Source organism: Lepidothrix coronata, unplaced genomic scaffold (genome assembly GCF_001604755.1).
Source record: "Lepidothrix coronata isolate B3197 unplaced genomic scaffold, Lepidothrix_coronata-1.0 Scaffold306, whole genome shotgun sequence".
In the NCBI taxonomy this organism is placed as follows: domain Eukaryota; kingdom Metazoa; phylum Chordata; class Aves; order Passeriformes; family Pipridae; genus Lepidothrix; species Lepidothrix coronata.
The window spans coordinates 743256-760648 of NW_016690486.1; the positions used below are offsets into that span (position 1 = coordinate 743256).

The 17393-nt window shown below is 37.9% G+C and overlaps 1 protein-coding gene across 12 annotated transcripts in view; it reads left to right on the forward strand.

Annotated features, from left to right (window-relative positions):
* Window positions 1–16910, forward strand: part of TRAK1 (trafficking kinesin protein 1) — a 97475-nt gene extending 80565 nt beyond the window's left edge. For 4 of the 12 annotated variants that reach the window (XM_017837574.1, XM_017837577.1, XM_017837576.1 and 1 more), the window contains 5 exons: window positions 1178–1414; window positions 2297–2613; window positions 6862–7191; window positions 15427–15529; window positions 16807–16910. In XM_017837574.1, the coding sequence (XP_017693063.1) occupies window positions 1178–1414; window positions 2297–2613; window positions 6862–7191; window positions 15427–15529; window positions 16807–16879 (1060 nt within the window). In that variant the 3' untranslated portion in view covers window positions 16880–16910. Of the gene's footprint in view, window positions 1–1177; window positions 1415–2296; window positions 2614–6861; window positions 13237–13294; window positions 13389–15404; window positions 15530–16806 lie in introns of those variants that run through there. The other 8 variants (XM_017837578.1, XM_017837579.1, XM_017837581.1 and 5 more) reach the window with 8 other exon arrangements.
* The last annotated feature ends 483 nt before the right edge of the window (window positions 16911–17393 follow it).

The following is a 17393-nucleotide window of genomic DNA, read 5'->3' on the forward strand; positions in this document are numbered from 1 at the left end:
TCAAACCCTATAGGATCCTTTTGTCTTTCCAGAATAATCTAACTTAAGGCTTGTTTAACTTCTTTAGAATGTCTTTTATGACGCTTTGCATGTACTAAAGGAGGATACTTTTTTTTGGTTGCATGACTTGTCTTAGTTTTATTTACATGTGCAGTGCTAGTAGTTGTAACCTCCATGGGACTGTTTATTGATAAATGCCCTTAGATTCAGCCTCTTAAAGATATATAGCTACAGACTTGGAGCCTACACACAAAGAGTGCAACTGTTGAGCGCTCGTGGATAGAAGGAAAGAAATTTGAATGACATTAAATAGCATAAGGCATACTGTCGCTGCTACATCCTGGCAGTGTTACCTTTCAGCTAAAAGGAATCTGCTGTTCTTGTGTTCATCCACTGTTGAACTGTAAAACAAAGCAGCAGTGGCACTTGTGTAGCATGATGTGGGGCAATTTTATTTTGTCAAGAAATTGCTGCTGAAGTGTCACCTGATCTTAATCTTGAAGCGGGTGAACAGTGTTTGCTATGGACAATCACCGGGAAAATGGTGATAAAAATGAACTGTGAAACTAGGTCAAAAATTAGGTTTTCAGCCTTGACAGCCTCTTTCTAGCCTCTTGTCTGTTATATTTCTGAGATTTTTTTCCTTTTTTTTTTTTTTTCCAAAAAAACCCACTACTCTTTAAGGGTATTAGAAATTGGTTTCAAAGAGAAAAGATGCAACACTTGCTTTCACAGAGCGACTCAGGAGAATAAATTCAAGTTCTCTTTTAAAACGGATTAGCCAGTTCATAGTTAAGAATTGAATGGAGATCAATTTTGTTTTCTAAAAACTCATTTCCACATAATGGCTTTAGAGCGTTTTTAGCTGATGTACTGAAATGCTCTTTCACTTATTTTTTATTAATATTTGAAAGGGTCCATGCACATAATTGTCAAATGTTCTGTCAAAAATACTCTAGGGTGATGGAAGAATTATGTTGATGGATTGATTAATGGCCAGACTGTAGCAAGTATAGGACCCTCTGCATACCACTTTACAGAAACTATACATAAAACCACAGTGGTTGGTGGAGCTGTGAATAGCAAGGGCTGTTAATAAGCTGCTACTTGTTTTTTCTCTGTTCCTTCTTAAGGTAAGAGGGTACTGTGTAATTATGAACTGTGCTATGTCTTTCAGTCATCAGAAGCGGGTCTTCGAGACAGTGAGAAATGTTAATCAAGTTGTCAAGCAGAGATCCATGACTCCGTCACCAATGAATATCCCAGGCTCTAACCAGTCCTCTGCTATGAACTCAGTCATTTCTAGCTGCGTCAGCACTCCACGTTCCAGTTTCTATGGGGGAGACATCTCTAACATTATGATAGACAACAAGACCAATAGCATCATCTTAGAGACAGAATCCTCTGACAATGGGTCAGTACTGTAGCCCTGGACTTTGCTTTTGCTTTGCTTCTGACATAAAGGCAAAGCGTTTCTGTTTTCCTCTTTTTGTGTTACAGTTTTTGAGCACTCAAATTTATTTAAAAAGGAACCGTTTTTGACACTACTGTGTATCAATCAGTGTCTGCAACTCACGCCTGTTCTGAGATGCAGCATCTCCAGATGATGTAAAGCCACCCTTGTTTTTGCAACTATGGGCTGATACTTAAAAGTAATTGTATTTTCACCATTTTATGTAAATGCCAGGGAGTTCTGATCTCAGTTGCAGCTGCAGTTAACTTTTTTGATCTTAAAAATAAAGTTTGCATCTGTAGGTTACCTAATATGAAAACTTGTGAATGAAACCAATCAGAACTTCATTTTTCTAGCTAGCTACTTGTCTCTTCCCCCAGTACATTTCCACACTATGCTGTATATACTTTTCAGTAAAAGCGACTTAAGTCCTCAAAACAATATATGTTTTTCAGCATAATATACTCTTGTGACTCACTGTGGTATTCTTGCATCATTTGGCCCTGTAAGATGTGGCCTGCTTACTTGAGTTTGTCTAACTGTAAGGCATACAACAAGAAGTCATCTCTCATCTCTTGGTAGGAGTAGGCTCGTAAGTGCAGGTTTTCCAACCAGGAGTTTCCTGGCAGAACCTAGATTTCAAAACTGTTGTAGTATGAAACAGAAACAAAAGATTGGTGTTTGCCTTTGGGCTCTCCGGACAAGTAGCAAGTTGTTGCCAGACATAGTAATTTAAAGGTACTGGTGAAAAACTGTCATGTGGAAGTTTTAAGCATTTCTAAGAATGTGTTCTTCTCCCTCCCCCCTACCTTTTTTTTTTTTGTGTCCCTTCTTATGTTTTAGAAATGAGGACAGGATGAAGAAGCCTGGAACTCCAGGGACACCAGGCTCCAGTGACCTAGAGACTGCCCTTCGTAGGCTTTCCCTCAGGCGGGAGAATTACCTCTCGGAACGGAAGTTCTTTGAAGAAGAGCAGGAAAGGAAGTTGCGGGAACTGGCAGAAAAGGGAGAACTCCATAGTGGTTCTGTTACCCCCACAGAGAGCATCATGTCACTGGGAACTCACTCCAGATTTTCAGAATTCACTGGATATTCAGGAATGTCTATCAGCAGTCGCTCCTACCTACCAGAAAAGCTTCAGATTGTGAAACCACTAGAAGGTGATAACAAAGGGCCTCGGCCTTTATCTGTTGTTCTTAGTGACTCTTTATGGTCTCTTATCCATCACCAGAAAGCAGGAAATCTTTGCAATACGTATTCTTTTTACTTTAGAGACAGTAATCCACGATGTTGGTTTGAGATCTTCTAAAAACTATATTTTCCCGCAAGCCTTAAAAGTGTTAAGAAACAACTCCAGCCAAGGCAGTAAAATAAATATTACAGGCCACATGTGTATCAGCAGTGCAGCTTTACAACTGACCTAAATGTTGCCATTTCATATTTGGAAAAGGATGGTGGATAAGTATATGAAATCTAAACAACAAGAATTCTGTAAATTAATGTCTGGAAAGATCTTTACCTACTTTAATTGGTCCAGTTGTAAGACTACTTCAGTGATTAAAAATAACCTATGGATTTTAATTGGCTGTTTGAGTGGTCACACATGAGTCACTATGGCTTTGCATTTCACGTGTGAAATAGGTGGAGTTTTTTGAAGTCAGTTTTCCTTCATATATTATCTCAGAAAAAGGTAAGATACAGGTAGATCATAGTCAGGGCTGGAGCTTTATTTCTAAGTTCAGTTCAGTAGTCTGTCTAAAAAAGCTGACAGAGAACATACTATATAGTCTGGCTGGCTTTCTTCAGTTCTTTCAGGTTGTAGCTGGAAGTTAGTCGAGTAAATTCCTTAAGGTTTTGAACAAAATGAATCTGTTTTCCTGTAGTTTTCCTGTTTCACAGACACACTAGTTAACATCATTTAGCTTTGGCTTCTCTCTCTCTCTTTTCCTTTAACAGAACTCTTGTATTACATTACAATTGTGTGTGTTTTAATTGCAGAAGTTCCTTTTTTTCATCTTTTTAGAGCTAACTTATTTCATATATAAGGAGCATTTAGCATGACACATATTCAGAAGCAAAAATAAGCATTCTTATGTCCTGAAGAAAGTGATGTACTGTTTCTACCTACTCAAATGAAACGATAGCTGTAGCACACAAATCCATACTGTCCTGCAGATTTTAATAGTTTGTTTTCATGGCTGCTTTTAAATGGTCATAAAATTCTTGTACCACATGAGGGAAATGATGATCCAGCTTTGTTTCAGTTTCTGGTTGCTACCCCTGTAATAGATTTCTGTCATCATCCCATTATATCCTCTTTTTTCTTCCAATAAACTCTTAAAGTCTTTATCATCTTTCTATCTGTCTGGGTTTTTTTTTTCCTGGTTTTGTTTATTGTTCTCACTGAGTCATTTTTCTCTTAAAATTATTGCACCATTTAAAGTATTTCCTGTGTTTGATTTTAGATCTTATTTGTAGTATGTTTACGTCTGCCTGTTTCATAAGTTTAGCGTTTGCTAACTTTCATTAACTACATGTTTATGATATTGTTCTTCGCTTCAGCTTAGTTTCTTTCCCAAGTATTTTTCATGAGATTTAATTTTTGTTTTCAGCTTCATAGATGCTTTCAGACTACTGGGGCAAAATAGTCTGCTGTACCAGAGGAATGTCATCAGTAGTTGTGCCTTTGGTTTTATTAGTGTTTTACTAAGAGTGCTCATGCCATAAAATGGAAGAAATAAAAATTAGTCCTGTAATAAATTTCAGGTTAATGACTTCTACTCCTTTAAAGCACTCTTTTAATTCCACAGTAAAATAAATAGGGTGACAGAAGTACTAAGAAATTAATCATCTTTTGCACCTTTAAAAAAAACAAACCCATGCTTTCTTTTAGTCAAAACAGAAGGATTGCTTGATGTGACATGCTTTAGTTGCAGTCTAGTGGGGGGCTTTTTGCTTTCTTTTTTAAACTGTGCATTTGTAGCTTGTTGTGCCATGAGCATGAAATAGCACTACCAGTGTCCTGTAGAAAAACTAAAACCTTGAACTGATTGTGTCTTCACCCACTTTATTGCAGTTGTGACAGCAACACATTGTGAATTTCTAAGCGTTCTCTGACCCTTACAGTCTGCATCCAATCATGCAGGGGTATCAGAAATATAGGGAAAAAAAAATCATTTACTCCGTTCATACACATATTTTGGTCTTATATTCCTTCTTCCTTCAGTTTGGCAGTCCCACTGTTGCACAGTAATTCCCTCATGCCAACCTTTTCTGATAGCATAATTTACAGAACAGTAGTAGTTGCGTGGGACTGAATGTAGGCCAAGGAGGTGCTGTATTTCCCACTTTTTTTGACTTTTGCAACTTTTTTTCTTATTATTGGATATTTACAACTGTTGCATTGGTTTGTACATTTGTGTTAATTTTCTGCATGGCAAAGGTAAAGATCCCTTACACACATTTTATGAGATCAAGATTAAACTCAGATATCCTCCTTTTTGTGATGAAGCTTAGGCCGTTTTGATTTCCAGGTTCCAAAAGAAATCAGTAACATGTAGTTTCAGTGGAAATGTTAAAGTTCAAAATGCAGATATCTCGGTGAATGTCTTTCCTATGAGATGACATGTATTAACAACTAAAGGCTTGTATTCTGCAGAGTTTATTTTAAGCATAAGATTTGGTGAGATTTAAGGTGAAAAAGATTACATGGTCAGAAACTAGCACCTAGAAGTTAATTAACTTTTTATACTTGCATGCAGTGCAGAAAGAAATTTTGATTGCCATTTTTCTTTAATTCTTGGAGTATAGTCTGACAGTAAACCTTGGTTAACGCTTGACAATATCTGGCTTTTGTTCACATTCTGGGATATTTCTTTTATATAGAAGCAAAAAAACTTGTCCTTTGTGATAGTTCAGAAGTAAATACAGGTTATATGGATGTCTCTTTTTTACGTTTATCTATTTGAGGGTTATAATGGTTTCAACTCAAGGGTTCCAATCCTCTTTAGTCCCTCAAAACTTACTTTAAATTAAAAAAAAAAAAGCAGATCCATTTATTCTGAGCTAAAAATTACAGAAAAAGTGAGATAGGCTTAATTAAAATGCTGCCCACAGATCCCAGTCATTCTGGAGACAGAGTTTTTCCCTGTTCACTTCCTATTCCACAGTAAGCTTCCCGAAATAAAATATCCTTATTAGAAATGACAGTTTTTCTCATTCCATAGGATTTTTCTCAGATGCAAAATAATATATGTAAGAGCCATCCCTTCTCTAGTTATTGCAGTTGTTTAGGTTTTTACATATACCAAGCAATGAACTGAACAATATCTTAGTCTTTGAATATGAGTGAGGCATTTGTGTGCCAGCTCATTGAATGAGTATTCTGCTTTGGGGAGAGGGGACAGGAATAAGACAACAAAAACTGTTCTGATTTGAGCTGGCAGAGATGAAAATACAGATTTTTTTTGTTTGTGTCATAGGGCATGTATGGTTTTAAGTCACACAATTCAACACAGTAGTGATGGTGGGCACATAGGAAAACATGGGCCCTTGCAAGCAGTGTTTAATCACTACTTGAGGAATCAGATAAATCCTCCCCTGATTGCAGTGGGCCCATCTCAGTGTATATATCAGTTTATCTCGATCCATTGCTGTTTCTGACTAATTGCCTCCTATTAAACACTGAATTTTAAATGCTTTTCTCTGTAAAATGTACCTCCTTCCTCAAAACATTTCTCTGCCAAGGATGAAGCTACAGGTACAGTAGCATTTAGTTACATAGTAGTTGAGTTCCTGTAGCATAGGAGCTATACAGGTATTTAGACTTGATGTATAGTTCAGAAGTATTATCTGCTTACACGTGCCTGAAGTTCATGGGGCTATCTAACATGTAGTACACAGCCAAAATTGCTGTACAATCTGTGTGACTACTGTCCTCCCGTTAGCCACTGGTGGTAGATTCTGGCATGTTTTCAGCACCCGTCTTAGTGTGAGCTTAACATGGGAATACGTGGTTTATGTTCCTCTTAGAGCTTTCTGTGATGGTGCTCAGATCAACTGTTAAATGTAAATTCTTTCTGCTCCTGCTTAATCCCATGAATTGAAAGGGATGAGAGTATTTACAGGGAGGGCATGTGCACATGCACAAGTCTGCCACAGCTCACCACCAGGCTTTGCCTAAGTGCTGATGTGATCAGTTTATTTCACACTGATGTGGAAATGCTGAAGCATAGGTGAAGCAGTTTTGTCTTGTAGCATGTCTTCTTAGAAATATTAAACCCAGAAACATTAAAGGTTTGGAGCTTCCAAACCTTTGGTCTTCTGGATAAACAAAGTGGGACTTTCTGTCTTTTAGGTCCTCGATTGATTACTAATTTGTTTTTGTTGTCTTTCTGTTCCCTTTCAAGGTTCTGCCACTTTGCACCACTGGCAGCAGCTGGCTCAGCCTCACTTAGGTGGGATCCTGGACCCAAGGCCCGGAGTTGTCACTAAGGGCTTCAGGACCCTAGACCTGGACCTGGATGAAGTGTACTGCCTTAATGACTATGAGGAAGATGAGACAGGTGACATTTCTTACAAGGGCCTAACTACCTCGACGCCAGTTCAGCACACAGAGACCTCAGGTGAGAGGTCACAAGCACAAGTGACTGTTTCAGACAACAAGAATAACCCCCGCCAATCTCAGGCTTTCACAGAGGAGATGCAGGAGTCCGCGACTGACGATGATGAGGGGTCTGGTGAGGGAAACTCATTAAGTCCAGTAAAACTGACATCTTTTCAGGATTTTGATTACTGGGCCATTCTCACGTCTCTCCAGAACAGCATCCATAATATCGCTTTGTGTGTAGCATCTGCACGTTAATGCGTGCAGTGGTTAGAACATAACCATTCTAACATTTGCTCAAAAATCGTTTCCTTGATAATATTTTAATTTGTTTTTCAGTAACAGCATCTGTGGTCAATATTTTACTCTATTTTGATAAGAGAAGGCTGCTAAAAGGAAGTGGTTTGTTCACAAACCTTTGTGTGGCACGTGTGCAACTTGTATGTGTATTTAGTGCACGCTGTTTAGTGTATGTAATGTATGGATTACATATATTTTGTATGACTGTAGTGCAGATACTCTTCTGACTGTTCATAAGAGGTGTTGCCATTCTGTAGATTTTTGTACAAAGATTGGTGTTCTAAAGTTCAAACCACTACATAAAGGTGCAACTAAGTTGCCTTTGCTGAAACAAATGGAAGTGCCTCGAAAATCACCAAAGAAATTCTGTAAGTGTAATTCACTTACCTCGGGTACAGTAACCTGTTTTTAAAGCCCTTTTGAGATAAAGAATTAAGAGGATGTTTGTATGCAGTGACTAATGACATTTCTCTCATTCCCTCTCGACCACACTGTTAAATCCTGTCCTTCCTTTTTTTACCCTATTAAGACGTAAACATTTTTAAGTGACACAGTACTGCATGAATTACTAGACACACTGAACTGACACTAGTGGTCTGTTATTGCACAAGGTTACAGGTTCTCAAGACTATAGATGTGTTTTGAGTTTGTGTGGTTTCTTTTTTGTTATTGGGTTTTGGGGGGTTTTGTTTTAATAAGCTATATAATCTTCATTAAGATTTAAATCTGGTGAAGAATTATATTTAAGAATCAGAAAATTACCAGAACTCCTTTTTTTTCAGATTTCTTGTTTTTATGTAACTACTTTAAATGGAGACACTTCCTTCCCTTTCCTTTTTCTGGGATAAATCATAATTTAATATTTGGCTAGTCTTCAGAAGATTAGATTGTCTCAGGGCTAAACAATAATATATCTGTTATTATCATGACATGCAGAGTATCTTTAAGTCTCACTGCAGTGGTAGTTCAGTGCTTTCAACTATTAAATATAAGCTACTTTTTGCATTCAGATGTATTAAGGTGAAATCATAGAATCATAAAGGTTAGAAAAGACCGCTGAGATCGTTGAGTCCAGCTGCTAACCCAACACTGCCAAATCCATCACTAAGCCATGTCCCTAAGTGTCACATCTTCAGGTCTTTTAAATACGTCCAGGGACAGAGACTCAACCACTTCCCTGGGCAGCCTGTTCCAGTTCTTTGATATTCAAACCCTTCAGCTTCCCTTTCAATTGGCAAAAATTGTCTTTGTTCTAAGAGATCTATTGCCCAGAAATATTGTTTATATTATTTTTTTATAATGATATGGAAATAAATAATGCCTCTGCAGGAGTTTTGTACCATTTTGGATATTATCCAGGTTTTTATAATTTTGAAGTGTCTGGGTAACAACAGCAAGAAAAGCTGGAGATATAAGGGGAAACATAGACTGATATAATCAAAGACTGAAATAACTGGCATTTTTAGGATCAAGGGAATAAAAAATTCAACAAAAGATATTAATTTTAAAGTGTGTTGCTGCACAGAGGAAGGGAACAAGCAGTTCTTCATATACTCAGGATACAGTAATTGTGCAAAAAAGTTGCTTAGTTGCTTGGGCTACACTTTGAACAATTTTCTAATTGTAAGAATTTTCTACAAAGGAACATGTCAAAAATGTAGAAAAACTGATTGTCATGAGCTATACATAGACAAGGACATAGTTTGGGTCCTTTGGTTTTTTTTAAGAATGGATTAGTAAAACATTTCTGGGTAATAATGTGGAAGAGTTCTTTCTTTAGAGTAGAACAATAAATCTAGCCCTGCTCTGTGATTACAAACTGGCAAGAAAGTTTGGTATTTCCATCCATTTTCTGTCTACATTATGATTTGAATACAGGTCACTGTTATTAATAGGTTATTTACTGGTTACTGCTAATTTTTCCTGGGAAAACTCTGTCTCGGACAAGGGTTTTCAGCAAATTCCCTACATTATAAATTGGCGAAATAGGTAAAATCTATGAAATTGTTCTAGCAATCCTACTTCACTTTGTATTGTTCTCTAGGTAATTTTAATACATTAGAGAAATAAATGGGTAAAAAATTAATAACTAAGAATGAACAAGTGCACTGAAAATTTTGATTTCCCATCCTCCTTTCAAATTGTTCAGCTGCCTAGGCTTTAAGAGTATCCATGAGCTACCACCTCATTACTGGTTGTGTTGCTCAAATTAAGTAAAGACACTGCTGTATCTGCTTCTTGGTGAAGTGCTTTGTCAGATGTTATACTGGGAGAAAACAATTGTGGATGTTTTCAGAGTAGGCACTTACTAATGAGGCAGTACTTCTTAGTATCTACAATCTGCCTACTGAAGAATTCCTTTTGGGAGAAGAGTTGCATGCTTAGCTTATGAATTTATTTTTTATGTAAATAGCCATTGCTTCTCTTGAAAAAGCCTTTTCAGCATTCTTTCTCCTAGATTTCTCTGGAAGAAATGCAAGGCAGGTAGGGGTGTGTAAGGACGTGTGGCTCCTTAGAGCCCTGTCATGAGTCCAAAGTTCCAGCCTCATTGCTTGCATGATTCCAAGGGAGGTTCCAGTTGGCAGTGTACAAAATAAACTCTTGCTAGAAAATGCGGAAGTAAAATAAAAAGGGAAGGAGAGAAATATCTTGGACACAGTCTTTAGCAATAGTGCTTTTGCTTGTAATCCAAGATAGCTCCATTGTGGAAAAATCTAGTTCAAGACATTTATAAAAAGTATCATCATACAGTTGCTGTTTGCAGGCCATAAAGCGTGCCAGTCTAGAGCTACAGGTCTTCTAGCCTCAGACCAAAATGTCTTTAGTAATACAGTGCCTACAAGGACCATTCCCAGCAGGTGTAGGTCACCTTAGTCTGTTGGGCAGGTTTCTGCTTCATTGTATTGTATGCTCTGAGCCTTGTATCTTGTCATTTTTGCACTGGAGATCTTCTCTGGCAGAGTATTCATGAGTTACAATCCTTGAATTTTCCTGTCCCTGTGTTGGAACCTGTAGTATCCTCTGATATATAAAATAGTTTCCTCACCATAAATGCATATTCTATCCCAGTTATGGCACTGGACATTTCAGAAGAAATGAACATGTATGTACTTTATGATCTGCAGTTGGTCTGTTGGAGCCACATGCTGTGTGTGGGTAGAGTAACTTTAGGGAGGATTGTGAATTTCAGTATTGCAGTTCTAGCTTAATACCCAGGAAGAGGTTGAAATTTTTATATGACTTGTGTATACACTCAGCATAATTGGTATCGTAAAGAAGTTACAGGACACAGTGTTCTTAATACCATCTAGGGCAAGTAATTTTTGCAGCACAAATTTTTGTTCTGTGAAAGAAAATGTAGTATGTTATAAAACTGTACAGAATCTGTCTTGGAGGGAGGGGTTGTTGGGGTTGGTTTTTTGTTTGGTTTGTTGTGGGTTTTTAATTCAAACAAAACGAACAAGCCATTCAAAGCACTGAATAATGTTATGAATGTTCTAATTTTGAAGTTGGAAGGGCTACATGATGCAGCATATGTTTAATTGCCTGCTAGTATTGGGTGCATGAACTGGTCTTTCAGTACTGGTGTTTTAGTTCCACTGATTGATTGCTCTGAATAGATGTGTGCACAGCATTATGGAATCAGCACTCTTGTATTTCATGTTTAGACCTTAATCATGACTTGGTGATCTTTCCAAAAGATGCCTAAAATCATAAAAACACATAATGAATGTCTTATGTTTGAGTTGTTTTTAGAAGGATTACTATACATGCTTCTGAAAGGTTACATTGTACAGAAAAGCAATAAATTTTTAACTCTTCTTAGAACTAAGGTATTGATTCATATTTAAATATATCTTATTTTTAAACGGCGTGAATATTTTACAGTAATTATTTCTTTAAGAGAAGTCTATTAGCAGTTGCTGTCTATGCTGTTAAAATGCTGTAATTTTATTTTGGGAATCCTAGCCTGCATAAACTCGTGTTGAAGCCACATTAAATACTTCGAAGTCTTTTTACACCTGTGCTCCATGATTACATACATATGAGAAAGTGGCCTCAGCCCGAAGAAGACCCTGTCCAAAGAATATCTGCCTTTGTTCAGTTTTTCCTCTCTTGTTGTTTCCAAAGGCAAAATAAGTGAAAGGTTTGGAAAAGCAGGTAGTCAGAAAAGAATTTTGTTGCTTAAGAAACATAACAGAAGTAACACTCCTGGCATAGATGTATGAATTCTTGGAGGTTTTAAGTATTCACAGTTACCCCTAAAACCAGTGTTTACTGAAGGACATCTGAAGGCACCTAAACACCTTTGTGAGAGCACCATGCTCACATTTTACAGGTGTTGTATTTATCACCCATCTCCTTTTTATTGTAGTTGTTAACCCAGGCATCAGCTTCAGCATACCCTCTATTCCACCTGTTCTGTCAGCCAGGCATTTTCAGTACAGGTAGCACTGAGTATCACAGCTCTCACCTTCAGATGCCTCTCAGTGATCCTTTGTTATCTTCTTTCAGAACAGGCAGAGCTTTTCTTTTCTATTCAGCAATAAAATAAACTTCTCATGTTTCAAATCATTATCTGTTGCTGTAAGGACTCCTCAACCTGATTGTCATTTCATCCGTGTCTCAACAGCCTGTGCTAAAGAAACGCCCAAATTCCAGTGCAGTTCCTGCTCAAAGATCAGGGAACCATCTTTTTTTCCTCCTTTTCTTAAAATGTGCCACTGAAATAATGAGTAGAGTGGCTTGCTTCAGAATTGGACTAAAATGTTACCTTTATGCCAATTTGGATCAAGTCATACTCTGAGGATTTCCAATTTTTTTTAAAGTTAATTTCCTAATAAATTTTTTTGAAGTTAATTTCTTAATAAATCTGCATTTGCCAGAATAGGTGTTTATATTAAAAAAAAAAAGGTTTGCTGGTCACTGTGAGCTCTCTGCCTCCTCACTGTTATTTCAGCAAATTTGAGTTTGGATCCAGTGGTACAAAATCAATGTTTTTGTAGCTGTTTTAGTATAGCTACTTCTTACAAATATTCCTCAAACGCAGTTTGTCTTGACATCATCTTGTGCATGGGGCAGGCCAGTAGCTTACATACTGTAACTTTGTACCTTCCTCTGCACAAGCTGGTTGAAACACAGATTAAACGGCCCTCTGAGTGTTCCCTGGGCAGAAGATCATGTCCTAAACATATCTATTTTGCTGTTTACACCCAGCACAATGGCCTGTAGGCTCTGAGTCCTGAATCTGGATCTGAGGCAGCTCTGAGCTATATAAAATCAGCTTTGTGTTTTGAATGAGGAAAGCTCTGTTTGTTTTGCCACAAGATGGAGCTCTCTGTTTGACTGGAACCTGCCTTTTTTGCACTATTTTAAAAGAAGTTTTTACAACACTGTTGTGCTTACAGCGGGAAAGTCCCTTTCAGCTATTATGTTTTGCATTTTTCCCATAATGCCTATGAATTGTTTGAGAAAGCTTAAAGTGAAGAATCATTAATTCCTGAGAATAAATAAAACATGATCCAACAGCAATCTTAGGTTTAGCTTTAATTTTAATTTAGGGGGGGAATGCACAGTTTGCACATGTTTTCTGACAGACGAAATCACATGATATTTCTGTAAATTTTGTTAAGTACTGAATTATGTACAGATTCTTTTTTCATACAGATACAAAGCATGGTTATTAAGCTGCCACTGCTTTGAAAAGGATGATATAAGTAAAACATTTGGTTTCAGACACAGTTACATGGAAGGGGTGCTTATATTAAAAATAATGCTTTGGTGCATGTATATATGAAGATAGTCTCTTTTATTATAAAAATGTATTATTTCCTCATGAAAATATACCAGCTCAGGAAATGGCCATTCATATGTAAAATTAGTAAGTTGGGAATTAATAATTTTGTTTCTATTTTATAAACTTTGTTCATTTACAGCAACAGATTCTCACTCTTTTTACTGTGTCCAAAGGATGGAAAATGCTACAGCAGTATGATACACCCCATTGTTGACTGATGGAGGATGAAGCTGGTACAGGACTTTCTTAGTGGTATTTGAGGGTGAAATACATCCATGGAAATGGATAGATTTTTTTATCATTTCAATTTGTTTCCTCTTATTAGAGTCAGTGATTTCTCTACTTTTAGCAGCCTTCTCCTATCTGTGACTCATTAATAGCAATGAGTCTTGCTTTTGCTAATGCGGCTATGTATCTTCAGTGTGCCTGTCTCTTATCTGAGGGGATGCCCAGTGGATATAACAAATGGGGAAAATGCACTGATTGTATTACAGCTATGTGCTTTGGGTTGAGCTTGCAATCTTAAATCAGCATTGCTTTATTCTGTTCTCTATTCATCATCCAGGGATAACTGCTTTGTTTCTAATTGATTCATGTTAAAGTCCTGTGTTTTCTCTAAATAACCAATTTTTTCATGTCCAGTTATCTGAGCTCTTTCTCCAGATTTTCTTATAACTCTCTACAATATGGAGAGAATCATGATTGCTAGGCTGTGCTCCCTTGTAATAGTTTTTATAGTGCTCACACTAATCTCTAAAGCAACTGGATTCCTGAAGCTTCATAATTACCATCTCTGGAGGTGAAGTAGAGCTTGTTGTTATGTTATGCCGTGCTAACATTCGAGTGTGTTAACATGACACTCCAGTGGGTTTTTAGGAACATCCTTCTTTAATGTACAGTAGTACATTCCAGCGCTAACTAGAAGTTACCTCACGTTGTTTGCTTAACCACTTCTGCTTCCACTGTTCACACTCCCCATGCTCTACCCTTCACACACCACTTATATGTGTTCTGAAAGGACTGCCTAACTGCACACACTGTTTTGGAGCTGTGATACTTTATATATGAGAAGGGGAACACAGCCACGATTAAGACTTGCCTTGCTTCTGCTAAGCTTCTCTGGAAGTTCAGAATGGTGTCTGGTCTAGCTGGTTGGTCTGTCTGTCCTTTGCAATGTGTTGAATAGTTGTGTACTGTGGTATTACAATGTGGCTTAATCAGGGAATGGCTCAGAGGGTTGGGTAGGACTGAGGGGGCGGGAGCTGCACACGGTTTTTATTGTGCATGTCTTTTGGCCACTGCTAAGTTTGGTTATTAATTAAGAGAACCTATGCAATCATGATATCTTTGATGTAATATTTAACTCTGGGTATTTTTCAATCAGCTTTTGAGATGCATGGCTCTTAAATTCGGTAGTTATTTTGCAGTGACCACAGCTGCATTATATAGCAGATTAGTACAGCCACAGAAGTATTTCTATGAATAAAAAAGAAATTGGCCTAAGTCTTCAATTTTTTAAATTGATCTGTGTTGCTTCTTTCCCAAATCACTGATGCACCAACAGAGTGGCAGTTTTACAGCAGCATTTGTCAGGAAATTTATTTACTAAACTGTTCAGAAATATTCAAAATCTGCTATATTGTGCAGCTGAGGACGTACATTCTTAAAGAACCTAATCACAGGCACAAGAGAAATGTCACAGATGTACAGTAGTGGATCCAAAAAACTACCACTTTTCCATACTGTGGATGTGAGAAATCAGAAACAGTAATTAATATGTGTTCATCTCCTCCCCACCCCAACAGTCCATATTCCTGTAGCATTAGCCAGATGGATCCATTACTGAGAAGTAATGGGGATGCCTTTTTGTGGATCAGTCTAAAAGCTGAAATGCGCAAGCATGCAGAAAATCCTGGTGCTCCTGAGCTGGTGCTAGAAAATGCTGCTTGTAATTTCCCACTGATGCTATTTGCTCATTTAGATAAGGGCTAGTATTTCAAGCACTGCCTGGCCTCAGTTTGGCTTGAGCAAGACGTATTATGATCATGGACAAGTTTCAGCAGACCTTTTTAGCACTGGCCTTGGAGTCCTAGAGGTGTTTCTTTTGGAGAACAAGTGTCTGTTAAAGTAGAACTTGTGTATTTCACTCTTCTTACATTGATCCCATCAAGGTGCCTCATCACTTTTTGCATCTGTCTTAATCAGCACACAGAAGTTTGATTTTCCCCTTTTCTGTGTAAAATGCAAAGAATTTGCTTTTTTTTAATTTAGTACCTCATCCTGGGAAGTGCATGTCACAAACCAACTCCACCTTCACCTTCACCACCTGCCGCATTCTGCACCCCTCCGATGAACTCACACGAGTCACTCCAAGGTAAGGGATTCCTGTGATGGCAAAACCTTCAGCTCTGTCAGAGTTTCCCCTCTAAGCAAATGCAGAACAATGGCATAAGCAAAAGCATTAGCTGCATTAGTGAACTACAACACACCCACAAATTATTCCTCCCATTTTGAGTTACCTCAACCTGATTTTGAGAGGCATGTGTAATGTTTTAAAAAGCCAATCAAAGTATCTTAAATTTTGTTGTCTCTAGTTAAGATATTCTAGGATCAGACATAACTGTATTGGCTCCAAACCTGGCTCCTCTTGATCTTGGACTAATTGTAGTCCTCATATGTGAATGCACAGAATGTGGTCTCTCATTAAAAAAAAAAAAAAAAAAAAGAGGTTTTTCCAGGGAGGAAAAGTCTAAATCTTTTTTCTCTGAAGAAAATGGGATGTGCAGGTAAAGAAATCCAGGAAGTACCTGAGGAACAGATGAGGACATATGCGTTAATCAGAAACAAAGAGATGTCTACTTTGTTCCTTGGTGTAATTGTTGGAAATGAGTTCATGGTAGCCAGACTGAAACTAATAAACTGGCGTAACAATAGTAATTGGCGTGTATAGGCAATGCATGCTGACAGAAGGCCTTATGGAAGGTGAAGATCTGAGAACCAGGGGGGGTGTGTGTGAATTTCATACCTAAACAGGGAGCTTTACTACTTAGCAAATCAGTATTTAAAGAATGTTCTTTTCTGTTTAGAAATACAATGCCTCATTGCTTTCTCTGCCCCTTCCAGCTCCTGTGTGGGAGCATATCATTGTGTAGGTCCCCATTCAGAGATGATGTGTCTAGATCTATTTAGACATGAGATGGACAGTGACTGCCTGTGAAGGGCATGAAAAGCAAAGGTATTGAATATGAAAACTTGTCAGGTGGAAAGGAAATGGTTGATGATTAAATGTAACTTTTCCGCTTCCCTTTCTGAACTTAGTTAACAGTGTTCTGGGTGGATTTTCATTACTCTTTTCTGTCTTCCTTTCCCATCAACATGGTTACTGAAGAGATCCTCTTAAATGGCTGGAGTTCTATTTTAATTTTCTTGTTATTATTGAATTGCTGTTAGTTGTGGTCATAATAAACTCATTAGTTACTAAATCTAACAAATCAGCCAGAATGGACAGCTAAATTCAGTACATTTTCAGCTGCCTTAGTTAAATTGAAGTTCATCGTTCATTCAGGAGGACAAACAGCAAAATAAACAGAGTGATGTTTTCAGATGTGTTTAAGGAGCTCCTCCTTACCAACTATAAACAATTCTTCACAGGTCATGTGAGGAGGACGAGGAACCTGCATTATGTCTCGTTGTGCTGAGAGGAGGTATAGGGCAGACACTATGACCCAGCGTGGTCAGGGGTGAGCAACACTGCCAGCAGCATCTGTGCTGGCAGGATCATGACAAGGAATGCTCGTGTGTGTGGCACCAGCTAACCCCAAAGAGGTTTGGCATTTACCTACCTGGTTGCATTTTAACCTATGCTACCCCAGGTGTTGCTCTAACCTGACTAAGTTTCATCTAGCTAAATGAAATGCTCGTTTATTTCTTTCCTTTCTCAGTCTAACTCTGAAACTGTCACTGGGCTGAGTTGCTGAGGCCACTTTGAGTCTGTTTCTGCAGTTGTGTCCGGGCTGCCCAGTGGTGTTGGTTAGTTTGATGGGAAAAATATTTCCTGGTTAAAGCAATGCCAAAATGATCAAACAGACAAAAAAGGTAACACCTACAACTGCTTTCTTGCAGGGATAGCTTATTTTTTCTATTGCACTGTAGTGTGTAACTGTGCTGACAAATTAGTAGAAATACTAATCTAAACATCTGTGCAACTGAAATCTGTAGCTGGAAAGAGTGAAGCTGTT